The following is a 27,120-nucleotide window of genomic DNA, read 5'->3' on the forward strand; positions in this document are numbered from 1 at the left end:
AACATGACTGTGAGTTTAAATCCTTTGTGGACGATATTTCTACAAAGGTATTAGCGCCGTTTGCATCAGCGGAACATTTGACTCGTGCACCAGCGTTGCGGAGCTGTTTTGGTGACGTCCCGGAAGTAGCCAGGGTGACATTTAGGCAGGACGAGAACCAAGGCATGGTTGTGTGTATGTAGTGAGGGCCCATGTCTTAATGGTGTGTATCTTGGATATTTATGTGTGAGTGTGTGGACTGAAGAGCGCGATGGCGGCCTGGAGCTGCCGGTTTCTTCTCCAGCGGGGAACTCGACTCATTTCTCTCCGAGCGGCAGCTGAAAGGTGGCTAATGCTAAGCGGCTAATGTGCTAATGTAACTCAGTCCAGCATGAAGACTGCTGTCAGACAGTCACACACTTTTACACCCAGCTCTGTATTGTCTTTACTGTTTGTTTGTTCTTACCGGAATCTGTTATTCCCCAAACGCTTATGCAGTGTTTCCATTAAAATGTAACGTAACTGCTACCGTTAGCTAAATAAGTTTAGTTAAAGGATTGGCTTCTGTTATTTTGAGATTTGGAGATGGAAACATTGATATTTTGTAGGCTTTGTACGAAATGCTGCCAGTAACAGATGAGCCATGTTCAGCGGGCGTAAGGGGGTCTTCATATGAGAAAAGAGTCTCTTTAATCTTGCTTAGATCTTTTTTTTTATCATCTCTGATTAGTGACAGAGGTCAGACTTTCATACACCTAAAATGTATAAACCTATATATATATATATATATATATATATATATATATATATATATATATATATATGTATATGTACCTGACTTCCCTTTTTTTCTCTTGCAGTCCTGTCCAGTTGGTGGGCTGCGTTAGGACGGTAAAAACCACAACATGGTTTGATGAACATCTCACAGAGGATAACCAAAAGTACATGAGGAAGAGTTTGGCAGAGGAGTACAGAAGACAAACAGCTGAGAAACTCAACCCACTTAAAGACGAGCCCTGGCAACGTCACGAATGGACAGAGGGTACGTGTGATGCTTATTTCGACAGCTGTGTGCACTATGAGTCCTCTTGCTCATGACTTGTCATCTTTTCATATGCTTCTCTCCTCAGGGAGCAGAAGAGTTGGGCTAGTGGCTGTTAAGTTGGGAATGGCACCCATCTGGACCACAACAGGAGAAAGACATGTAGTCACCATGTTACAGGTAGTGCACAAACACACACCTGTCAAGTCTGCAGCCAATAGGTATCATTATGGGTTTTAATGATTTTCATCAATAACGAAAACATCAGATGGTATGAGGAAAAAAAAAAAAAACAACAGTCAAATAAAATAGTTTGGTGGTTTAGATCAGATTGAGTGTGGCAGAAAAATGCTAATTGTGAACACTACTAAATCTTTTCCACAGGCCCTAATCAGATTTTGTGTTTGAAATGCCTGAGTGTTCCTCAGAAAGCTACTACTGCTTTGCAGCATTGTTATTTAATGGCAGGTATATTCTAATCACGTCTTAATCTGAGAATCTGTTAAGTAAATTAAAAGCAAACTTTCATGCTACGCTTTAATGATAATGGCATGCATTACATTCTCCAGATAGTATGACAAACTCCTATTTAAGTTCTCAGTTAAATGTTACGATTAAAAGTTTTGGGGTTTTTTGTTTGTGTTTTTTTTTTTTTTTTTTTTTTTTTTTTTTTACATTTTCTAATATCGAAATGAAGACCATACAAAAACTTCTGTCCCCATCTGCTGATTCACATTTGTCCAATTTAGTCACTTATTTCCTTACACTTAATACAGGAACAATCTGCTGTGAAGAAAAGAGAAACATCAAAATTAACTCTCTCAGAGTGAAATATTCACCACTTTACCATTTCAGTATATGTTTAACAAAAATTGTACTAGTGAAACTACGTTTTTCATAATACAGTGAGAAAGTATTAGATTGCTTTTGAAGTCTGTCTCAAGTGATTCACTTGACAAGTATTGTGTGTTATCAAGGCCTCTGTCATCCCGTTGAATTAACTTTGTATCAGTATACAAATCCGTGATTGGACAGGTTTTACACTACATTTCTGTACCACAGTTTGAAAGAAAACTCGCACCCTGTTTCTGGTTTAACTAAACCTGAAACCTTTTTTTTTTTTTTTTTTTTTTTTTTTTTCAGGTGCAGGACTGTCATGTAATAAAATATTTACCCAAAGAAGAATATGATGGATGTACAGCTGCTCTCATTGTGGGCGGGAAAAACGTATCGCCATTCTATGTAAGTAAAAGCAATTAACATCCAAGGTCATTGCGTCAGAGTGATGTCATGTGTTGACATTTTATGTTGTCTCAGAAATATATGATAAGAGCTGCCACTGCTTTTATTAAAGTCAAGGTCAAAGTCACAGTGTATTTATTGTAAATTCTACAATACGTCCAGGACAAACATTTTTCTCTCCTTGGGTGCAATTTTTCTGGCTCAATTTTCTTCAAGTACTGATAGTTTAGTATTTTATCAACCACGTCTCAAGTGACAATTTTGAAGGAAAAAAAGTCTCTTTATAGAGATGAACCAAGAGATGTCTCACTTGAATGTGCAGCTCTTAGAGCTTTATGGCAATTTCAGAGGGTTTCATCACTTCAGCTGTCCTGCATATAACCTCACACTGCTCTCATAGTCATCAGTTTTTTGTTTGTTGGTGGTTGTTTTGTTTGTTTTATTTTAAGAAAACTCTTTTTGCCAAATAAAAAAGCTTCCAAAATAGTCTTATAAATTTTAATTGCCTTTACTTTGTAATATACCAGTATATTTACTTGAAGTTTATAATTTAACATTAGTCTCCTTAAGCCCTAAATTCCTGAGTGTGCTGAAAATTTAATTTTAATCACTTCTATATTCCCCTTTTGATTTTTTTTTTTAAGAGAAGAATGTTTTATCTAACCTTAAGCATAAACAGCATTAATCATAAGTAAAGTAGTTTTGAAATAGGATGGAAAGCTTTCTTTGTTAATACTAACATTGATCATTTTAAACAGACATTCAGTAGAGACAGCAGTATTTATGATGTTAGCTGATGAGAATGCAAACATGACTTGTTTTTTGTTTTTTTTTAAAGAGTAACGGGGTTTTTTAACCTTCATTTAGCCTGTGTATCTGCAATATTTTTCTTCAATTAGTGCTGAATCGTGACACATGGAAATACCATAGTTTATTATACCAGTCTCACTGCTCTATATATCTGCAGAGCAGCAACAGCTCATCATGAAGTGCAAATTTATCAGCTGAAAATGTCTTAAACAAATGAAGTGTTCATAGCTGATCGATGATTTCATAGAAATACTGGTATACACATAACATGTTAGTTACAGCTACAGCTGTGAGTCATGCAAAAATACTGCAACTTTGTGTTCCAGAAGAAACATAACAACACAATGGTATTTGTCTTTTCCCTCCAGCACTCAGCTCATTTCAAAGTATCACATCAGTGTTGAAATAATTTACCAGCAACAATGAGCACATTTTCATTTTAAAGTGCCTGACATACTTGTAATAAGATTTAATTCTTGCTTCAGATCTTTGAGAACTAACATACCAAAAACTGATGTGACAGCTACATGTGGCAGCTTACTCTGAGGCTGTGTGATCTCAAACAAAGAAGTTTCAACTAAATCATTCTAACAAAAATCACTTCTTTAGTATGTACGAGGAGGAATTTCCTCTTCAAATGGTAATGTCCACCTTTTTAAGATTAAATAGAGAAGAAGAACTAATAAATCAAAGGGGAATTCATTCACTGAGTGTTAGATGCGTGATGGATCAGAGGGATCAGAGATCCCTCATGCACCACCACATCACTCCTCAGTCAAAGGAAGAGTTTGTCAGAGTCAGAGGCTTTGGCAGGCTGGTTTTGAGTGAACAGAAGGGGAGAGAGAGACTGTTGAGCGATTGGAGGGGCTGAGATGACAGGGAATGGAATGAAAGCAAATGTTTGAGGCATTCACAGCCAAATGTGTGCGCGTATGCCTGTGAGTGTGCACTTGGCTCGAATACAGTCATGACAGGCCCACGGCTAGTTTTAAAATGCCAAGGTCCAACTGCTGCTATACTTTGTGTTTTTCCCTTTATTTCCCTAATTTTAGCTTCACATTTTTCTCTTTTTCCAATATTTTGACTGGCAGAGGTCTGAAAGTGAGTTGGAGATGTTCAGGAATGCAGGAGTGCCCCCAAAACAGAAAGTTACCACCTTTAAGGTCTCTGATAACGCCCTCATCAAACCAGGTGAACACGTGCATTATCTTACTTTCCACAGTAGATTGCTTATGTCTTATTTTCACATTTTTATTGAAGCGTTGCAATATTATCTTGTTTGTTGTGTTCAGGCACTCCTCTGTATGCAGCACATTTCCGCCCAGGCCAATATGTAGACGTCACAGCCAAATCGTAAGTTCTGTTCTGGCAGCTGCCCCTCCCCACTGGCACTGTCGCTTCTTGGCTTCTTTACCTGTGTCATGCCCTCTTTCAGCTGCAGCATCATGTTTTGAAGATTGATCAGTACAATGAAGTATCCTTGGAAGCGACAAGTCAACATGCTTGAATATAACCTGCAGGTGTGAATTTTTTGTGTTTGTGTGTAGCATTGGTAAAGGTTTTCAAGGGGTAATGAAGAGATGGGGGTTCAAGGGTCAGCCGGCAACCCATGGCCAGACCAAAACTCATCGAAGACCAGGAGCCTCTGGACCAGGAGGGGTAAGACACACATGTTGCTTAACTAACGCATACATAAGATCGTCATCCGTGTCAACATGTATGATGTTCTTTGTCTGCATCCAGGATCCTGCCAAAGTTTTCAAAGGGAAGAAGATGCCTGGGAAAATGGGAAACACCTACATCACAGCCCATGGACTGAAGGTACACACACTTGCATTCATGGTTTTAAATTTTTTTTGTCCTTGACAGCATTTTAAGTTCAGTAATCTTTAATCCACTATCTCCCTTCAGATATGGAGAGTCAATACCAAGCACAATGTGCTGTATGTTCACGGCTCCGTACCCGGCCACAGGAACTGCTTACTGAAGGTGAAAAGAATTATACACACTTGCACACTTAAAATGAAAATGTGAAGTTGAAGGTCACTCCCAACATGCTTAGTGTTGCAAACAGAGACAAGGAACCTTATACCTGTAAAGCATCCCCACCCCTATATGGCAGTGTGATCCGTCTTCATCCTGACACTGTGCTGGATCAGCATTGTGTGTATGTGTGTAGATGTGTTTTTGCGTTTTTCTCTGTGTGGGGGATTGGGAATGTGCATCTTAATGATGTTAGTAATATCCAGCATCCATCTCCATACTCAGCATGTTGTGCTCACCTTGTGTGTCTGTACAGACACACTCACAGCCTATAATTTGGTTTGCAGACAAGTGATAATGAATACAAATGTGTACTGTGTATCACCAGGCTCAGCTGTCTTACACACACACAAACACCCATACACACACTATATACACTTCAAATTATTTTACGCCGAAGGGGACACATGTTTTATTTGTTTCTGTTGTTCAGTGTGGCCTCAGTGTCTGTGTGAAAGAAGTACTTCTCTGATTTATTGATTAAAATTATGACTATTACTGCAACTAATAACAGTTTTCATAATTGAGTGATTCATTTTATGTTTGATGAATTAAACATTTAGCCTGAAAGTTCTCAGACTGGGTGTCAGGGTCTGCTCAGGTGTGCTGAGCCACTGCAGGGGGTGAGAGTGACCAATCTCGGGGCATCAATATGATTAGTTTTCAGACACTGCTGTATCTTTTTAAATTGCAGCAGTGCAGTTGTTTTCACGACTGTCAGTAACAATTGGAATCTTGATCTGATTTCATGTAGCACTCACCACAGGTAGTTTTCCATATAACAGTAGGACAACAGTAAGCAAGGGTTGGACTCAGCTAGTTAAAATAACATTTGAACATTCGGCCCTGCAAAACTTACGTGAATTTCAGTTTGTTACAGAAGCGGTTGGGCTCAGTTGTTTCTGTTTCGCAAAGCATAATGAGGAAAGTTTGCGATTTGCTAATTTGATCCAAAAACTATTCATTAGATAGTGGCAAAGGTGACATTTCCAAGGTACTAATTTTGTTGTTTTTCTTTTCATTTTGAATGAATGAAAAAAATGAAATAAAATTGTGAATTTGACTGTTCAAACTGTGATTCGATCTGGTATCCTAGGACTCAGTAGACTTTGAAACTGAATTGCTGTTGTGGGATAAATAAAGTTGTCTGAATAAATGTCAAATTACTTTGCTTGATAAGTGACTAAGAGGTGTAACAGGTGTTGTATATTTGTGTGTTCCAGGTGAGAGATACTGCCCTGCCAACCAGGAGCTCCACTCTCCTCAACCCTCCTTTCCCCACCTACTTTAGTGAAGAGGAAGCCGACCTTGATGAAGACCTGTATGATGACAACTTGTTCTTTCACACAGAACCATCTTTAACACTGACCTGACCATGCATCACATTCGGACACACACACACACACGCAACTCATATTCAAATCTAAATCTGCAAACTGTATCTGGATCCTGTAATAAAGAGTCATTCATTTGTCTTATTTTGTGTGTTTGTGTGGGAGATACAGCAGCTCCAAGCATGTGTGTTTGATCCATAACTGTTATTAAGGTCCTTTTCCCTTGAAACCATGGCAACTGTAGGACTGATGATGTCATTTGAGGATCCCCAAGCAAAGATGGGGGAAAAAAGACAATGAAACAAAACAAGAGGCAGATATAGTCGAGATGTGTGTAATATCTGTGCAAGGTGGAGGAGGAAGCAGGGGTTTGGGGTCTGAGCACTGAGTTGCAGCAAAGGGGGCAAAGAGTGAGGGGAATGCAAACAGGCAACGGTACGGAGGTAGGGGTGGAGGAATGCATGGGGCTGAAGGCATTGGGACAAATACAAAGGAGCAGGAGGGAAAGGGAGAGATGAGCTGCTGAAGGTGTGGAGGGCAGCTAAAGAGACGGGCAGGCATGGAGGCTGACAAAGGTTGACATTTGTGCATAAGAGGATAAATGAGGACATTAGTGTTGCAGCAGGGACCACAGGGTGCTTAAGTCTGTGAGAGTGTTTGTGCTCAGCAGTATTTAAATGAGAAAACATCAAGCTGGAGGGCTGGTAAAGCCCCTCCTGCAGTAAATTAATGAGAAACATTCACCTCAACTCTTGTTTTGTGAATGTAAATCTTTGGGGGCCTGTTTATGAATTAGCCCCTCTGTTTGTCTCTGCTCCGTGTCTGTTCTGTAACTGACAGCAGCAAAAACAAAGCTTTGGTTTGAAATACTGATTTGCGGCAGTGATGCCTCACACAATACCGTGCAACAACTGCCGACACAAACACAGCATCAATGTCTAATTGAAACGGCACACAACAGCCGACAGGCCGGGAAATACATTCACAACATTCAACATTTGAGCACACAGTCATCAGCTGTCATTGTGATATAAAGATGTACAGTGATGATGCAGTTTGTGGCAAACAATGTCTTGCTCCATATAACATACCACAGCTTGTAGGTCCATAAGGCAGCTGCATTTCTTTGAAATGGTAATGATATCATTTGAAAGTCCTGTTCTGTGGAGCCTGCACATCATCACGTTCTTGTGGGGGTGGGCGAGAGGAGAGCAGGGAGGGATGAGCAGGATGGGTGGAGTGGAGGGGGGTTCACTGCCTGTACAAGCAGCAGACCGGGAAGAACAAAACAATGAACTTCAGCCTGGCTTTTCATGAGACAGTGCTGGATTGTTAAAACTTACTTTGTGTTGTGTGCATGTGTTTTTGTATGTTATTAACACATGAATCGACCAAATGATCTGAGTCACAGTGAAAAATCGAAATACAATCAATCTGAAAATGAAGAATGATTGACAGCAAAACCCAAAATAACCTGCCATGAACCACTGAGTCACACTGAAGTGCTTTTCAAACACTGATTTCTGGTTCATGAGGTCAAATATCAGCCTCTGAGAGAGACGCTACAAGAAGAATCTGCGGGACGGCAGCTTCCTTAAGAAGGCGTCATCACCTGATCTCAGTCGTTATCTGTATAAACTTATATTACACATCGTGATCAGTCTGGACCACAGGGATCAGAGGACCAAGGTGTTGGTCCAACAGGTAAACTGACATTCGTGCTGGACACAAATCAGGTTTCGGCCTTGACTTAGCTGAGAAGGAACTTCCTACAGATGTGACTTAAGATGCAGTAACAATAAAAACATGAATAAGGTTCATATTGAAAGGCTTTGTAGAAATGCCATCCCTGAATATTTGACTATGAGACCAATGCCTCAGAATGAATCTCCTAATTAATACTCTCATTACAGATTAATCTGCTTGATCAAATTTTTTTGATGAAATCTGCTTCAATGGCACATTTACTATTTAGAGCTGGCCAAGTCTTGTCTGACTCCAAATATTTTAGGGGAAATAAGACAGATTGTGTGAGAGAAGGTCAAGCCTGTGGTTGTGACCCCTGTTCTGACACGATCCGACATCGACTGCAGCACTTCTGCTGGCTCAACACATAGAGCTGATATCCTTTAGTAAAGGGAGCACACACACAGATGGCCTCTCGCCTACTGCCCTGCACACACACACAACTACTGTGACCATTTCTCGCTCACACACTATTTCCAAACCTATTCAGCATTTTAGTTCACATAAGATGTGTTGGATTGGCCTCCATTTCAACATGCGCAGACATGTATCATGTCTTTGTGTGCACTTGTGTGTGCAGTATGAATTATTGAGCGTGTTATTTGAGGGACAGCTGGCTGCTGAACACATTAACTCCCTCAGTTAGACAGCCAGTTATGACTCTTGAGCGAGTCACTAGACAGGAGCAAAGAGGGAAATGAGAGAATGTTATTGCAATTTCACACTGAGTCATATAAGCAGGAAATTAGATGACAAGTGTTTAAATAATCTCTCAAGTCAGTTAATGCATAAAATAAATTGGCTCAATCTTGTCACCATAAACAGAACATTAAGTTATTGTTGCTGGGCTGAACACAATCACAGTCTGCAAATAAAGGTATTTGACTGATGTTTGAAGTTTATAATGAAGTCACTTGTGAATTGACTGTTCTGATTTATTGCATAATGCTTTCTTTCTGTCATGGAACATTTAATAAAGTGCGTTGGCGATCTGAAGCTTTAAATTATGCACATAGATTTATTCCAGCTTTCAAGCTTCATGGAGGAGAAATGACCCTTAAGTAAAGATATTTTGTATTAATGTTGTTTGCCATAATTGAATCCAGTAGCAGGCCTTTTATTGACGCTAAATGGGGACAGAGTGAGGAACCATGCTGATTATTTCACATGCACTACAATCACTGCACAGCCCTTTAAGCCTTTCTGCCTAACCCTGCTGTGCCGAGCCCCCTCCACCCCTCTTGCAATTGTGCACACCTGTGTTGCAAGAGTGTGTATGTTTCTCGGTGTGTGTGCGTGTTTGAGAGACAGACAGATGCCTCCCACCCATGTTGGTAAATTTAGGTTCCTTCTTCCCAGCCCCACTGGGAGCTGAGGGCAGGGTGAAGCCTTTGGGTCCCCACCTTCATCTCCACAGGTGCTCTGCAGGTGCTGCCCTCAGATATGTTTTGTGTGTATGTGTACACTTTGCATCTATTTGTGAGACTTTATGAAGACCCACTAGGATCTGAAAGGTCTCCATGGTAACAACAGCCTATGGAGGGACAATAAAGTTGAGCCAGCATTAGAAACGGGATTAACAAGAATGGAAACTTTAATAAGGTGACTGTGTTCGTGGTTGTCTTTAGATGAAAACCACAAGCTTTCAGGCCCTGGACTCTCTGTTTTTAGATGGGTAGATGGTAGAAAGTGGCACCATTACATACTCAATGCTCTTTAATTTTCACATCTCTGGCATGTACCGCAAAGGCACACATTATTTTGTGATGCTTAAATGAGCCGTGTCATGACTGGGAGGTAAATGTCAGCGGTTTTCAGCCGGAAACCTTCACCACAAGAATGTGACCGCAGGATACTGAGTAAATCAATATGGCAGCTGAGGGAGAGCAGCTGAAGGAGGGGGGTAAAAAAAAAAGAGGGGATGTTACCACAGGTGAAAGACCAAATGACAGCAGCAGAGCATGGAGATGCAAGGGGATCTGAGAAGACCTTCACCTCCTGCCTGACCTTTGACACTCTAAGAGTCATGTGATCTGTAATTTTTAATCTGGTGCAGGTCAGTACATTCAACACATTCCCTGTCCTGTGTCTTTTAGAATCAGCTATCCCCGACTGGTTCATATAGAAGAGTTATATCTTCAAAGCTGAGCCATCCATTTTTAGGATGCAGATGTTGTTTAATATACATTTGAAGTGTGTCATGAATCAGGATTTGCTTATGAGGACAATATTTTTCTTTGGCTTGTTTGTGGGATTTGCTGACAGCAGCAAAATATAGAATATAACTGGCTTTATTCATTAAAGGGTCAATTCAAGTAAGTCGTACAACATCCAGTACATCTATACACCATAGTGGCATGGGTGTGGTTTTGTTTGCAATGAGAAGTAAAAGTTGTCTAAGATTGAAAATTGCATTTTTCCTTCCTCATGCACACACACCCACACATGGAGACAAAGTGGAGACATTTCTCACTCCAGAGCAGAAAGTCATTTTGTCTGAGTCACAAAGAGGAGCAGGCATAGAGAGAAAGACAGTAAGTGACGGGTTTCTTAATATCGTGGAGAGTGATACGTATTGAAAAGCTAATTTTAAATCATGAAAGCCATGTTCACAACCACAGACTTAATGTATGAGAGGGAACAATAGGTGGGTCCACTCTGACCATCGTCTGCAGTTCAAATAAAGATTAAATATTTCTTTTTACTTTTCAGCTTTTCTTTTATGGTGAACACAAACAGACAGATTATGAATCCAAGCTTTGTAAACAAAAAAAAAAGAAAATTCAAAAACAAATTGGGTGTGGGGAATGAAGTCATTTCAGTGCATGGTGGGTATTTCACAAAAACAATCTTTGTCTGCTGCGAGAGAGTGGCATCTCAGGAGATGTGTGTGTGTGTGTGTGTGTGTGGGTGGGTGCATTACAGACAGAAGGATGGGCTCAGTGAAAGAGACAGCAAGAGAAATACATCTGTTTTGGGTAAGCAAAAATACTTTACAGCTTTGCTTGAAGAGCTGAAGGAGGCAGCAATAAAGTCACTCGCATGCACCTTAGTACACAAAAGCACACAACCTACACATGCAGAATCTTCCCTCAACCCAGCAGATCACATGGTATCCTTACACACAAAGCAGTATCCCAGCACCCATCCAAGCTGTAATTATTCATGAGAGCATCAGAGATCATCAAGATAGCTTATCTACATCATAACTTTATCAATTATCGCAGCATCGTGTTGATTCAGCACACAGTCCCTGATTCGGCACACACCGACTGCTAATGAAGATGCAGATCAGCCATTTCAAAGTATCCCTGTATCTTCTCTACAGTAGCAGTGCAGGCTGGGCCGTGAGACAATGCTGCCGCTCAGTGGTCCGTACTGGAGCTGAGCGTGCACGAGCGAGAGGTTGTGCTGGGTGACATGTCAGAGGAATCATGTGTTTGGAACCTGTGACCTTTCTCTTCTGATCATGGTTCTGTCGCTGCTAAAATGGTGCTGTTAAATGTTAAGCGTGTGTTTGACTCATCCCAGAGTTTTGTGGAGGATCCACCCATGTTTTCAATATTTTATCCATCTCCTGAGGACACCGCTGAGCCCGAGAGCTTCTTTTAAAGCATTTTTTTTTGCTCATCAGGCTGTACAGCTCCCCACTCTGGCTGTGATCTGCACCGATAAATCTCTAAACTCCCTTTGCTCACTCTAATCACTTTAACCACATCATGCTGAGAGGTCATCTCAAGCTGGACTTAGATATTTACACCCTGCCAAGATAATAGCAGCAACATTCACAGACAGCTAGTGTTTCTGGATTAGTGCTGACTGCATGAGGCGTGTGATGGTGTGTGCTGTGAAGGAGAAAGAGCCTCTGAGCTGACAATAATCTATCTGCTGGCAGCAGCAATCTGGTATCTTCTGTGGATTAGTTTCAAATCACCGTGCCTCTGGTATGCTGTACTGGACCTGAGGAGATCATAATCAATGTTGTATTAATATTATTTTGGAACTTTTTCTCTGTGTACAGCTTCAGTTTGTGTTTTCATTTGGCTAATCTGCCAGTTTTATTCTTTTCTTTGACTCTTCACTTGCCTTGATTGCAACTTTCTCAATCTTTTCTCGAAGAATTTTATGTATGCAGTGTGCTGTGAGGTTAGAAGATATAACATGGACACTTCTCAAAGAGTAACTGAACACCAGGCTGGAAAAAAACTAAATATCCTATCCTTATCTTATCCTATTTTTGCTGTCACCAAATTTGAAGTAAAATGTTGAATTCAGTCTTTTCAGTATCTTATCAGTTACAGGAACAGTAATGTTGTTCCACAGGACTGACCTTTTCTCACAACTCTGACTTATTTCCCCGAAGATGTTTGGATTCAGCCAAGACTTAACCAGCTCGTTGAACAGTGAATGTTCCATTGAAGCAGGTTGGTGGGTGGCTGCAATATTAAGCATGATCGTGCTAAGACTAAGGACGTTTTAGGTTCAGGGTCACCCCACATGTAAGGCCACTCAATGCTGTCTCTGCTTAAAAAAACTGATAGGTGAGGGCACAGTGAGGACTTTGCGGGTGGAGCAGGACACAGAGAGCACTTCAGGAGCACCAAATGTCAGAGAGGTACAGACAACCAACTTTAAAACCCGTCAATTACTCTTGACATGGCAAGTCGGCCTATTTATGATGAATGAGAAAAGCACAAAGGATAACTTCACCTTCACCGGATCCATTTTGAACAAGGATGTTCCTTTCATCCAGGTGGAAAGGCACAAGAATAGAAAAGCTAATTTGAATTGCCGAGAATTGCCGAGTGCTGCCAGAAATGAGCATGTTTTCAACACCAAAGATGATAGACGAAGTACCCTCATGCTATAAATAATAAAGTGACAATGTGAAAAAAGTGCACTAGATAAAAGGCATTCAAAGGGAATGACATTTCCCGATTTTGTCAGAATTGGATGAACACAGTTCAATCAGAATCAGTAAGTGTGTTTCATGTGTCCAGTTTTAAAATAAATCTAAAATTAATTTCATGATCACTCAGTATTTTATATGCCTTCCACTTAGCCTTAATTTCATATTGGTTAATACAAAACTGTTCAAAAGCATCGATTTAAAGAATGATTTAAATATTTCACGTGTTGTTAAGTCCCGTATAAAAACCCAGGTTGAGAATTATCAGTTATAAGTTGCCATGCTTACTTTGGACACCGGGGGGCAGCAGAGTCTATCATATTCTTTGACATGCACCTTAATTCCAGCAGAAAACCCTCATCCTCCCCTGCTGATCCTCACTGTCACTTTTGGTTATTGTTTTGTTCTTAGAGGACAACACCCCACATTTTGTTTTTCATCTATTTATTGTGGATTAGAAACATGAAAAACCTACCAGAAGATTACACAATATCACAATTTGAATAGAAAAAGATTCATATAAACCGTTTAAAATGCTAAAGCTACTGAAGTAAACCTCTATGAAACTTTTATGAACAATATCTTCAGCGGTCACTGTCGTTGGCACCATTCTGGGAAGGAGAGTCTTAACATGTGTTTGTTCACTTCAGTGAATGAGCATTAACCTGAGCTTTGAGAGGCTGTTATTCACAAAAAGGTATGAATGTGTGACTGCAGCAACTACACAGTGATTCATGTGCGCATTTCGATACATCCATGTCTAAATTTGATTGGATGTGGTATAAAAAGTTGTCCCATTTCTTGTTTTCTGGCTCCATGCACCAGGATCAGGTACTGTTCAGAACTGGATGGTGGGTGGATGGATAAATGATCTATAAACTACTATAATAAGAGTTAGGTCAGTGGATACATCACATGATGACCAGAGTTGGTTGTTATTTAAATGTTTAGAGGGGAAGCCTGATCAGGATAGTGGTGGCAGGGATCGAGTGCTGACTGGGTTGTACTTCAGCCTGGCCGATGGAGATGGAGGGGGTTGGGAAAGATGAGGTGAGGAGGGGGAGGGACGAATGTGTCCACTTTGGTACTCTTTTTCATTCCAACAGCGCTGTGAGCAAGCATCCTGAGATCGACCTCGGGGCCTGCGTAGCTGAGGTGGTGTGGAGGCGGCGGTGGGCATACGTTTGTATTGGGTGGGGGAATGGTGGGAGGATGGATGGTACATGGGGGAAGAATAACACTCGGGTACAGATTGACGAATGGGTGGCTGGTGGCAACCAAGTGAGGGGTGACGGCCAGGTGAGGAGTGCCTCCCTGACAAAGACTCATGCTTAACACATGGGTGCTCCTTGATGGGTCTGGGTGACCTGGGTGCTTTGGGGGATTTGGGTGTCAGAGGTATTTTGGGTGATTTGGGTGATTTGGGTGATTTGGGAATGGGGTGAGAGCCGGAGTAAGAGTTGGCACAGAGAGTGGGAGGAGCACGGCTGGGAGAGATGGAGTCTCCATTGTTGGCAACCTTGTAGAGGAAGACGTCATACTGAAGGGGCGGGCTGGTCTCTGAGTGGAGCTTGGCCTCTTTGGGGAGGAGCACTTCCAGGCCAATAGTGACTCCATCCTGATGTGAAAATATGGCAAGTAGAGAAAATGCAACAATGCAAGAAGAGTCATAGAGGCAAAATAATGAAATAATGCTGTACAGAGATAAAGACGTGGATGGATTAAGAGACAACGGGCCCCTGAGCACACAGACATGATGGCTTAACACTGAAGGGACTGATTTATATGCCACTGGGGGCGGTAAAAACCAGAACTTATAAGTTATCAACTTTTAATGGAATATGTCAAACAGTTACTTATGTGCAGATGCAGCAGATATGGAGCAACATTATCACTCATCTGGATTCCTGTTTCTGGCTGTCTGATTGATATGAATACATAACAGCTCTGTTTTCAGTCTCCACCAACACCTAAGAGAAATATAAATTTTTTTAGATCCACCATGTTCACCAGCTCATCTGCCATTTGATGCTTGGTTGTGCAGAAGAAGCTTTACAGCTTTGTCACCGACAGCCAAAAACGATGCGATGAGACCAATTAGAATAAACCAAAAACACTTATGTTACAGCAGGAAAACAAAAACTATGAGCAGGAAATTACTTCAAATGCTTTGGAGCTGAGGAAACCTGCTGAACGTGCCACAAATTATCTGTGGATTCTTCACCAGGAATAAACTCTGTCACATGTGAATACTCATATGTTTTAAGGTGCTATTATTTCCTTGTTCTAATTTGCCATTCATTTTTGCTGCACTGATACCACACTGTATGTTCTATTATGTTTTTGTCTTTCTGTACTTGTATTTTTATCCTCTTCTATCTCTCTGATCTAATCTTGTTATAGAAAACATTGTTATGATTCATTCTTTGCCTTTGTTTGCAGTGGAAATAAAATGTATTTTCCTGTATTGATTTTGATGAGGACTGGGTGCCCAGGAACCTGAGGTCTGGGCCCAGTGGGCCCGTTTAATAATCCATCCATGAATGAGTTGAGTCAAAACAGATGAAGGAACAAATAATCATAACTAGACATGGAGAAAACAAACAAAACCAACGTAACATGATACACATTTAAAATTAGGTCATGTTACACATAATATCGAAATATAAAGCTTTTAGAGAACTAACTGCAGACCACAGTTGTAAAAAATAGGAAAAAAAGAAGATTGACAGAGAGAGAAATACAAGTATTTTATGCTAAATGCAGATAATTTAACTTCATCTCAGTTCACTGTTTTCTGTGACGTTTACTTTGCAACCTTGACCAAAAAGTCTGACTCTCCAACTGAGAGAATTAAAAACAAAGTGCTGCAGTAGCGTGTGTTCATTCTGAGGAGCTGTCCATGGGACTTAATTGGCACACGCTCAGTTTTGTGTGTGTTGTATAATCTGTAAACTGCCTACTGTGGCACAAAAGCAGGGTCAGACATGCATTCAATTATTGTTAAGACGGGAGCAGTTGGGCAGTAGTTAGCTTCATTGTGAGCAGGCAAGCATAAAAAAAAAAAAAGAGAGAGTAAGAAAGAGCGAGAGTTAGAGAGAACCTTGTGGGAAAGCAAGCTCATAGCAAAACACGGGGACAAGCTGGATAAAATTAAAAAGATTTATTCCAACCACTGTGAACTATAATCCTCCATGTATACCCAAAAAAGTACAAAAGAACCTCAAGTACATTAAAGTATTAGAAATCACATTGAAAACCAAGACACAGCGTGTGTAATATGTGTATATTGATTCAAATATCAACTCCAAGCAATTACTTTGACCTCATATAATCTAAACATATCCACTTATTAGCAATGTCAAACATTAATATTTCGCAAATACAGATTTACTTCATTTCCACATACTTCTTTTGCAAATATTACGTTTTCAGACACTTTTCGTTGATAACACCAATGCATGCGGGCAGAGAGAGACAGTAAGCCGGGGCAGGCTGCGGGGACTCGGGGAAACGGGAGGAGACAATGAAGGAGCAAGTGTTCATTGGTCAAAGACCAAGGCAGGGCATCAGTAGAGAGGAAAATCAGTCATTAGTTGGTCCACACATCTTAGACCAAAGTAAGAGGCAGACAGAAGAGAAAGGAGGCAGTGGCGCCACTATGTGATCAGTGATGTCATGGCAGCCTTGTAAACAGGACTATTGTGCTTCTCAAGTTGTATCCTTAAATTCATGTTGTGCTTTCTTTTGACATGAGGCCTAATTAAAACTGTATAAAAAGACACAATATGTACTTTGCAAGGTGTAAACAGTGATCGCCATAATGATCTGTTGTTTGTGTGCGCATCGAATGCTTTGGTCTGATTCTGGCAGCACACTTTGACAGATGGTCTCATTATACCAGGTTATTCTGGAGCATGTTTACCTCAGCATTTTCTTCTGTGTTGTTGGGGCTGTTGCTGTGGCCGTGGTCGACGGAGGTTGAGCGATTGTTCTCGTGCTTGGGGGAGTGAGAATTGAGGATGTTCATTGACCCCTCTTCCTTGGTTTGCGGGGACTTCGCTGGGTCCTCCTGCTTCTGGGGCTCATCCTGTGGAGGGGATTTAGTTTCTCTTTACACAAGCCTCACACTGGCACATGCACAAATCCACCTTGATATATATATACACACACTCAGAGCACATTATACAAAGAGGTCTGCAACCTTAAAGTGCACCAGCTTGGCATGTTTGGCTGTGTACACTTGCAGGGACAGCTGCGTACCTCCAGTGCTTGTCTTCATGTGTCCAAGCTACACTGAGGAGTGATACTGTATCTTTCCCATTCTGATTTATTGTTGTATAATCAACCTAGGAGCCAGCTGCTCTCCTATCATTCATTTGCAAGAAACTGAAAAAGAAAATGGAGGGAAAAAACCTCTGAGGCAGATTACATCCACAAAAGGTAAACTCCACACCAACAGGTAAAAAGAAATGACAGGCTACTCTGTGTGTGTTGGAAAAAGCACACAGGAATCTACTGTGTCACCAGATAATAGTTTTAGCAGTGATAAGCCCACCGAAAGATAAACTAAAACCAAAAATTGTAAATTAAAAGCATGAAGCGCAGTAACAACCAAAACAAGATCACAATCCTATCCTGCAGAAAGCTTTTGTCATGCTAGAAACGACTGTCTTGAACAGGTAACTGTACGGACTGTTAAGCAAACTGTATACTTGGACCTTTATCTGAACTACTAATTATACTCGAGCCTTTTCAAATATATCAACTGGCTCTCCGACATTTAAAAAAATGTATTGCAGAATATATGGCCTCAGGGGCTTTTTAACCTCTAGACATGACATTTAAAACTTCCAGAAGTCACAGAAACTCATTGGTAACAACTGTGCTGAAATGTCAGAGCACTGAGAGAAGTAATTAATATCAAAAATTCCAGTTACCCCAATCAGATGGGAGTAATGGCCCGAAAACGAATACACAGTATTTATAATCTGCGATTTTTAACCAGTTTTTGTGTTTATGGGTACATGTGTGCTGAATGTATTAAGTCATCCATGAAAGAACTGTGATTATATCACCACAAAATTGTTGTGCCTGTGTACATTTGCATGTGTCAGCTTTTAAATGTACATCGATAGATGGATATGTCACAGACATCTGAAGGTCATTGGCACGGCAGGCACTAATTAGGGCACCATCGACCTGTCACACTGGCCACAGCTGGACACAATTCACAGAATGCCCTTTAACACGAGACGCATTCGAAAAGCTTGAAGCTTAACAAGAGAATAGCTTGGTTTTGTCCATCTCATAGACTTCAGGTACCATCTTTGGTGGATTTCCCTTCATAACTGTCTCTCATAGTAAGAATTTAATTGATTATTGATTTGAGGAGCTGAGCCACGCTTGAGTAACCTCAGATTCATTATTGGCTTAGTAACCTAGAAAACCAGTATGTTTGATGAATGCCAAACCGTGGCACACACAAATATGCCTGGGAAAAAAAAGCCCCCAAATACATACAGCAGCATGGATAGAAATCAAATTAATGTCTCTGCACATAGACATTCATATTCATGGATACACACACACACACACACACATACACATACGCTGCTAGATAATGGAGTTTATCTTATGACAGCACAACATGCACAACCCTTGAAGGAGAACTGGTAAGAAATGGGGGAGGCTTTCTGCACAGGGACCCTAAAATGGCTGTCTGAGCTTAATGGCCACATGAACAGAGCGAGTTGTTAAAACAAAATGGAGGCTCAGTCTCCTCACTGGGCTTCTCAGGAAATTGCCAAGGCACAGGTAAGACAGGCAGCAATTGTGGGATCTTGCTATTTATTCACACAGCGCTGACGATATGACACCTCAGATTCAGAGGTGATTAATCATCTAACCTACAGTGTACGAAGAATACAGCTGATACAAGATCGGGTGCAGGGAGAGTTCATGGAAGTGAGGTTTTGCAGCAAATGGAGAACCAAAATGTGGCGTCTAGCGGTGGCACAGTGGGTATGTTCAAAGCAAAGCCAGGGAAGGAAACTGCTGCAGGCAATGTGGACGTTTCCACTCTGCTTACCTGGAAGTTGTTATACGGGTTTCTGGGTTTATATTCCCAGGTATAGCTGGTACTTGATGGCCGCTGAGGGGATCGATGAGTGTGAAAAATATTAAACACACATACACTGAATACACAACTCCAAGTAATACCCAATGAAATATCTGATTTCGTGGGGAACCTAGGTCAGTCTGGTGTGAGCACAAACTGCAAGCTTTGGTTACTTGGGTGTTTTCAGTACAGATAGACGGCCATGCACGCAATAGATAGCAGACAGATACATAGATCAAACCATTACTCAAACTGTCAGAAAGAGACAACAGAGGAGAGGGCACAATGAGGAAGAGAGAAAAACAGATGGAATAAAACGAAACAAAAGCGGATAAAGAGAAAATAGAAACAACTCAAAGAGAGAAGAGAGAAAACATGAGGAAAGTTGGGGCATACCTGACAGATAATGTTGTCATAGTACGCCAGGTTGTGAGAGTGAGCTTGGGGAGCGGGTGGAGGGGTGTCACAAAGTTTCCTTACGTTTGGCTGCGAGCCATCCGCTGTTGTGGAAACTGAGAGGCCATCGGTCTGTGGCTCGCTGCTCTGTGGGCGGTACTTACTGCAAGAGGTCAGAGAGAGTGATGGATGTTTTTGATATGTGCATCTTAAATGTCTTTCATATACTTACTGCAAGAGGTCAGAGAGAGTGATGGATGTTTTTGATATGTGCAGCTTAAATGTCTTTTATATTCAGCATTCATTTTCTGTGTCTTTTAAGGTCCATAACCTCCTACATTGCTCTGCACTCTAAAATAACGTTGAAGCCTCTGTGGTGAGACACAACATTTATTGAGACCCTATCCAGAAGTTGATCAACTGTAAAAAGTAAGTGTGGTGACTGTAAAATCAAAATTGCACCCGCCAAATAGTATAACTCTAGATTTTTGTTTTCTCACACTCACCTGCGTTTGCGAAGGCGCTTGTTCTCGTTCTTGAGGCGGTGCAGCCTCTTAGCAAAAAACACGACGATCATGAAGAGGAGGAGGAGCACAAATGAGGCCACGCCCACCACCACACACAGCACCTGAAACTCAGTGACTGCCCAATCACAGCGCATGCCTTTGTTCCAGATGTAGTCCTGGACATTGCACCTGGATACAGGAAGGAGGAGGGCAGGCATGAGGCCTGAGGAATGTTTTACGTCTATTACGCTTAACACTTTACACTTGCCAAGAATAGTCAGTCAGTGTGTTCCCATTGCACTTAGCTTATTTACCACATTTATCACTACAGCATGTTATCCGCAGTGAAGAGTGTAAAATGGTACTCAGGGCTGATGACATGATTACCTGAAATGTGTCCAGCAAAGCAGGGATTCGACATGCAAGCTGGTTCTTAATGAGATCAAAGGATCAGGACTTGTGTGTGTGTGTGTGTGTGTGTGTCAGTGTTTATACCTTGTCCATACTGTCCCTGTGCAACTGCATACGTGTGTTTTAACCCTGATATCCCAGTTTGTGTTTGTGCACGTGTATGTGTGTACATGAGTGACTCTGTGTGTGTGCCATCTCTCAGCAGGTATGACCAGATGAACAGTTTACCACTGAGCTTACAGTGAGGTTGGAGGAAAGGACAGATGGTGCTACAAAAGTGCGGTAGATGAGTGTGTGTCTATGAACAGTGCATGCATGTTTCTTCCTTTAATAGGTGCCTCTCTTTAACCATACTGTATTGTGATATTTGTCTCACACTTTGTGTGTGTGCATACTGCGTCTGCTTGCATCAGCTGTCACCAGCATAACAACACACACACGCACACACCCTTACCCCCTGCCTCCAAAACTGAGCTAATCCTTCGGCGACCCTGCTGTGTTCTTGACGAACCCTCATTACACATTAAGCCAGCCGTCTGTCTTTGTTCATGTGTGTGTTTTCTGTGTGTGCTTGTCTGACATGTCCTAAATCTTTTCTTTTGTGTCAGAGAAGAAACATATTGGGAATTTTCACCACACATTAAAACTGGGGTTGTTTTAGCTCAGACACTACTGCTGTCAATCACATACTGTACAAACATGTATGTTCAAGTTTCCGCTGACATGTCACTGCCTGCTTGGAAATGTTGATAAATAAATAACTATTAACTAGTTTAAAAAAAAAAGTGTTCATCTCACCTGCAGAAGGCTCCCATCCCTGCTACCACGGTGCACACCCCACCATTGAAGCAGAAATTGGGTTCAATGTCACACTGAGACACACACACCCCTGGTCCAGAGCGCACAAAGCCCAGCCTGCAGCCGTCCGTCCCCATGGCACCACCTAGTCCTAATTCATCTTCCTTGCTCGGCCCTGACATGGGAGGCGCAGATAAGGAGGGCCCACTGTCCACATTAGGCTTCACCTTCTCAGGAACAGCAGAAGAACCAGTGAGGCTCGGGTTCTCATCCTCCATGTCAGCTGGGGGTGAAGGGGTGGGCTCAGGTTCTGGGGTAGTATCTAATGCCGAGAGGTCATCATCAGGGGACAGGTAGTCGTAAAAGTCAGAAAGTGTCCATGCAGTAGGGTTTCCTCCTTTCTGCTTTTGGTGTTTCGGGGCTTTTGCCCAATCCAGAGCAGAGTCAGAGGGGACAATATCTGGCGCTGGGCTGTGGAACTCCACGGTGATAACGTCATCGGACAAGGGGTTTCCAGGCTGGTCTGGACCTGCCCCACCAGCCGTGAGCTCCTCCCCAGCAGGTGGGTCCTCTTCTATAAAGTCTAGGTGGATGCGTTTTCGGGGATGGCGATGTCTGATGAAGCTGAGAGGGAGTTTGCTCCCTATACCTGCTCCGATCAGGTGGTCTCTCTCTGCTGAGTCATCACTAAGCACCATCCTGGTGTTCAAGGCCTCCTTGTTGACAGATGACTGGTTGTGGTGATGATGGCGCCTGGCCAGTAAATGCTTCCCTGTCAATCAGACAGAAAAAAACTCAGTCTGTCTTTTAGTATTAAAACTAAATTAATTAATTTGCAAGATTCACATACTTTTGGTTCCTTATTATGGACCAATATCTGAAAACACTGGATCCCCACTTCCCTTAATGTATGAGTGACTTTCTACCTTTCTAAGAGATGCCACTTCAAAATAAAATAGGCTTTTTAATAAAGAAATTGTGCCCTGGTTGAGGTAACTGTCCTCCACAGGGCTCACTGACTCCAGACAATACTCATCCGGAACCACAGAAGGTGCCGTGCAGCAATTTTCATCAGCTGAGTCCTTCATGTGACAGATAAACTGACATTGATGTGAAAAATCAATTGAACGCCCCTTTGACATAAGCTTACTGTCAACATTGCATCATTGACAGAGCAGTGGGGGAGTTACAAACTAACTTTCTGTTATTTCATCTAAATATAGAGGACAAAATAACAAACAAAGGCTTGGAGCTGCTCCCAAAGCCCTGCCTCTGTTTTGTTTTATAAAGACTGTGACCAAGGGTGAGGCAGGAATAAATGAAAAGATCCTCACAGTTTTGTGCAGAATTGCCATAAGGCTGAACCTGGCTAGGTTTACTATAAGACTGTTGTTAAAGCAGGATATCCCTCACTCTGAATTCATATAAATTGGACAAATATATGATGTCCAATACACATAATCCATTTTATTTATTCAACAGTAAGTGGCACTGCAAAAAAGTCGTTATAATTCATGTTTAAGAGCTAAGTGATTAATTGTCAGAGAAATCTGAAGAAAAGCTGAAGACTGGCGTGTAATCAGACTGCACATTGACTGATTGTCTAATGTGCTCTGGTGACCGAGACTGGGTGAGGATTAGATTAGGAATTAGAGCTATAGTTAAGGGGTCGGCTGGTCAGACTCTTCTCTTGTACTTCGCAAACTGCAGAGACGGGCAGGAATTCTTTAGAAGAGGGAGCAGGTTGCTGATGGGCCCATCGTTACATACTCATTCTGCAGCCAACATTGCTCATACCCACAGAACTAAGAGAGGGTATTTCAAATTCAATTGGAGATCGCAATGTTTCCAAAATGCAAAATACTAAACTTTTTGATAGATTAGGGGAAACTATTACCAGCCTTTTTTATCAGGATAAACTAACGGGCTGTTGGAGGTTACTTCATATTTACTCAATAAGAATGGTATGAATCTCTGATCTAAGTTTTGGCCAAAGAGCCAATTTGTGTTTATTCCAAAATGTAACAAGAGCTCTTTCACATTCAGATTTGACAGAGAGAAGATAGAGAGACAAAAAAGCATTCTGCTGTTGAATAGCTCGGAGAATATTTTTCTTGGACTTGAGGTAATGTTACCACCATTGACTGATTTTCAAATTTCCTTGTCATACTTTTCCACTAGCCTGGTACATCTCATCCAACTCATAAATAGCTGGCTGGATGGCCTCTATGCCACTTCCACCCTGAAATCACCAGGCCCAATGAGATCACTGCTTTCAGCATCTGCCACTTCATTCAGAGGTGATACAAAAACCATCTGAACGTGCCTGGAGTCACGAAGACTAGTAGTCGCTGAAGAACCAAGAGATTCATTTTTCACACACACACTGTTGCCATGGAGAGATGTAAAGAGGTGCCATGTTGAAAGGAGGAACGGAGCGAGGGAGTTGCAGTGGAAACAGAGAATCCAGTGTTTGTGCTCTCGCTCTCTCTCTCTTGTTTTTCAATCAATCAGCCAGCCAGTCTGTTCACGTTTATGCCAGCTCCATCTCTGGGAAAACTGAGGTGGAATGATACTGAATGCTTTGCAGTTTGTAAAAGAAATAGGCATGCTCCACCGGTTAAATTGATTACAACTTATTCAGATTTCATTTAAAGGTTCTATCTGCCAATTTGTTCCCTGACTGAAACGCTACATCCTGTTAGCAGCTGGCAGTCTCATAGCTATTACAAGAGTAAAAGGCAAGCTGAAACGATTACAAGGGGAAAATGAGCAAATTGAATGTACGAGCCCCGGCTTAGTAACTTGACCTCTGTCTTAGAAATTATGTCATTTTTGCCTTTAATTGCTGCTCAGCTCTCCAATTCTGGCATCACGCCGAGCATGTTGCCATGGTAATAAGATTTACCTGAGGTCAATAGAGCTGGCAGGAGAGCAGGACACAGTGGGAATTATGGGTGGGGGCCTTGATTACTGCTGGTGGATGGAGACATTTTTAAAAAAGAAAAGCATATATGTAAACATGATTCTGGACAGTCAGACGCTGAGATATTGGTCTCAGTCACATAATTGGAAACTGGAAAATACTACACAGCGTATGTTCAGTGTATCTGTAATTTGTCTTTGATACCTCTGATTGGTCAGCCTGTAACCTGCTCCTATCCACCTGAGTGCATTTTGGACTTTTAGTCCATGAATGATATACTCCCTTTCCGTCTGTGTGCATTTGTAAAAGTCAGAGAAATGTTGATGATCTGATCTATTTTGACATATCATGAGCTTTCTGGGGCTGCAGGGCAGATGGACCTCACAGTGTGAGGTCACTCAGACATACACACACACACACACTTACATGCTAGAGCCTCCAGGGGTCTGGATTTGATCCATATTCCTTTACATGGTCTTTAAACATAATCTGTGCTTACATTTGTTTGTTTGTATGTATGTCTGTAGATTATTAGTTACTTAGTTACAGATTACTGTTCATCAACAGAATATTAGAGTAAACTTTTCAAATATCTGTCCCCTTTTGAATTCTGGCATCAATATTTTTCTAGAACCATCTGCGAAAACAAATAATATCAAATCATATGGTCAATAAAAAAAGGTGTATTTTATATTAATATTATTTCTTCCAAAACAAGCAATGGGGATTTTTTTTTTTAAAACTAATTAATCAAACATAAAATATAACTCATAGGCGAAGCTGCACTTTTATTTAACCATTTAACCAGGCAACCACACTGAGACCTATAGACATTAAATTACATATTTCTACTGGACCACTATGTAAAAATGAAAGCTATAATTTTAACCATGTGTGCTCTCCCTTTTTATGTCCTTGATCTATAGCTGTCTAAAGGTCACAGGCGGAGGTTTATGTCTGGCTCCTAAAGTGTATTATATAAAGACGTTTGTTATTTAAGCTACCTTCATTGATGGAATCCAGCTGCAGCCGCTGAAAATGAAATTTAATGAAATTTGTACCTTTTTAGATCAGTCAACATAAAGTGAACATTATAACCGTCCTGTTAGAAGGACTCATTGCTGGACCGCATTAGCTTTAGCTGGGTGTGCCTGTGAAGTAAGAACGAAGAACCACCTGTAAATTGCTCCTCATTCATTACAGAATTATGCGGAGCCACATGGACTCCGGGGTTTAAACCAGGAGAGACGGCAGTTCATTTCCCGTCAATATATCACCGCGTTTACGCCTGGTTACACTTTGAGGGCGCGAGACGCGGTGAAGTGTGTGTGTGTGTGTGTGTGTGTGTGTGTCGGGGGGCGGGGGGTATAGTGGAAGCGCGTGCCCACGTGAACCCCGGCGACCCTCCTCGTGCACAAACCATCCTGTTGCTGGGCAGCGCTCATTTTCGCGTTTCCAGGATTTTTCATCATTTGTCAGCAGCAGAGACCTGTGTCAGGTTTTAGTTCCCACGCCGCCCGTTTTCAAGCACGGCGGCTAAATAAGAGTCGGGGGGGTCGGCGGTGGGGGCTTCTTCTCTCTGCCTGGAGGAATTCAGTCCTTTCATGGCCATGAATCAGCCCCCTGCAGCCAGACCGCGGTGCACCTAATCCCGCCTTTGTCCGGGCCACGCACCGCCGCGGTCGTCAAATGTGTCCTGTTCTTCGTTCACAACACATCTTTTTTTATTATTATTATTATTGTCAAAAAAGATGTACAGCCAGAGAAATGCTAACACTGAGAACAAATCAGGATCCCAACAGAGAAGCAGAGAAGATAAAGGTTCTGTCTCCCTAATATACGTGAGACATGTCTGTGATTGAAGTGTCATTAATAATCAGGATATGAGCTCTCAGCTGGAGAGCTAACATTTCACCCCATTCCTCTGCATTCATCTGCACAGCTTCGTGATTGGATGGACGCAAATGTGAAAAGAAGCCGAGAGTCATTATTAAATGTCAGATTGCAGAGGATCGTCAATGATTTAAAAAGACAAATAACCATGAAGAAACAGAAGATCAGCAGATCCGGAGCAGGTTACAATCAGAGACTGATCCCAGTGACAATGGAAAGATAAAGAATCTGAAACAGCAGCATTATGGACAGTGTCACTTGTTATTTCCCATGTCAAAGCCCTTGCAGGTGAGATTAGATCTCTGCACGTGCACGCAACCCGCGCACGCACACACATTTACACGTACAGGGTGGGACTCGGGTGGTATAGTGGACTCACCGTGGGCAGATATGGGAGTGATGACCAGTGAGATGGTCAGTAGCACCTGCCAGGTCCCCAAACGGCTGTCGCTGCGCGCCATAACGGGAGCTAATCCTTTTGATAGACTGATGCAGACTCTGATCCTGGTCCTGGTTTCAGCGCTCAGACTCTGGGCTGCACGGTAATCCTCCAAACTTCAAATGTTGGCCGTTTTCGCCATGTCGCCGTTATCTCCTCCCCAGCGTCTGGCCCCCTTCGCAGCTGCAATGTATGTACGCGCGCGTGCGCGCGCGTCTGCGTGCGTGCGTTCGTACGAGTGAACCGTTCACCGGGTCTGGTTCGGTCCCATTGTGCCCTCTCCTCCGCACCTTCGGCGCGTGCGCGTTTATCTGTCACTCGGGGTCCGGCGGAATCACCTGCAGCACCGCGAGGAGTTGTAGTAGTTACAAAAAAAAAAAAAAAAAAAAAAAGCGCGCGACCAGCCGGAGGTCTGCAGACTGCCCGCCCGCTTGACTACAGAGGCGACAAGCGGCGCGCGCACCGTGCTTTTGGATGTCAAAGTGCCAACACACGGACACACAAAGTGTGTGAGAGAGATGCACG

The 27,120-nt window shown here is 42.0% G+C and overlaps 2 protein-coding genes across 3 annotated transcripts; one reads left to right on the top strand and one right to left on the bottom strand.

The window, feature by feature from the left end:
* Positions 1–125: 125 nt before the first annotated feature.
* mrpl3 (mitochondrial ribosomal protein L3) lies at positions 126–6,591 on the top strand. Of its 2 annotated transcripts, none has more exons than XM_029514503.1 (10): positions 126–324; positions 840–1,021; positions 1,110–1,201; positions 2,165–2,263; positions 4,165–4,264; positions 4,366–4,426; positions 4,621–4,732; positions 4,817–4,894; positions 4,985–5,062; positions 6,340–6,591. In XM_029514503.1, the coding sequence occupies exons 1-10, from the start codon at positions 251–253 to the stop codon at positions 6,487–6,489; spliced, it is 1,026 nt and encodes a 341-aa protein (XP_029370363.1). In that variant the 5' UTR covers positions 126–250; the 3' UTR covers positions 6,490–6,591. The 2 variants fall into 2 exon arrangements, with proteins under 2 accessions (XP_029370363.1, XP_029370364.1); XM_029514504.1 differs by having other exon boundaries at positions 251–327; positions 6,340–6,489.
* Positions 6,592–17,000: 10,409 nt separating this feature from the next.
* On the bottom strand, positions 17,001–26,902 carry cspg5b (chondroitin sulfate proteoglycan 5b). Its single transcript, XM_029514870.1, has 5 exons — positions 26,536–26,902; positions 21,338–22,109; positions 20,129–20,317; positions 19,623–19,785; positions 17,001–17,195 (listed from the first exon to the last, which is right to left on the bottom strand). The coding sequence occupies exons 1-5, from the start codon at positions 26,615–26,617 to the stop codon at positions 17,001–17,003; spliced, it is 1,401 nt and encodes a 466-aa protein (XP_029370730.1). The 5' UTR covers positions 26,618–26,902.
* Between the last annotated feature and the right edge of the window lie 218 nt (positions 26,903–27,120).

The sequence above is a fragment of the Echeneis naucrates genome, chromosome 11 (genome assembly GCF_900963305.1).
Source record: "Echeneis naucrates chromosome 11, fEcheNa1.1, whole genome shotgun sequence".
In the NCBI taxonomy this organism is placed as follows: Eukaryota; Metazoa; Chordata; class Actinopteri; order Carangiformes; family Echeneidae; genus Echeneis; species Echeneis naucrates.

Excerpts from the sequence above, each read along its gene's own strand:
- mrpl3 (XM_029514504.1), top strand. The coding sequence starts at position 251 with ATGGCGGCCTGGAGCTGCCGGTTTCTTCTCCAGCGGGGAACTCGACTC. Across the intron at positions 4,427-4,620 it reads GTAGACGTCACAGCCAAATC|CATTGGTAAAGGTTTTCAAG; the intron begins GTAAGTTCTGTT and ends GTTTGTGTGTAG. Across the intron at positions 5,063-6,339 it reads ACAGGAACTGCTTACTGAAG|GTGAGAGATACTGCCCTGCC; the intron begins GTGAAAAGAATT and ends TGTGTGTTCCAG.
- cspg5b (XM_029514870.1), bottom strand. The coding sequence starts at position 26,617 with ATGGCGCGCAGCGACAGCCGTTTGGGGACCTGGCAGGTGCTACTGACC. Across the intron at positions 20,318-21,337 it reads GGGATGGGAGCCTTCTGCAG|GTGCAATGTCCAGGACTACA; the intron begins GTGAGATGAACA and ends TCCTGTATCCAG. Across the intron at positions 17,196-19,622 it reads ATGACAACATTATCTGTCAG|GATGAGCCCCAGAAGCAGGA; the intron begins GTATGCCCCAAC and ends TCCCCTCCACAG.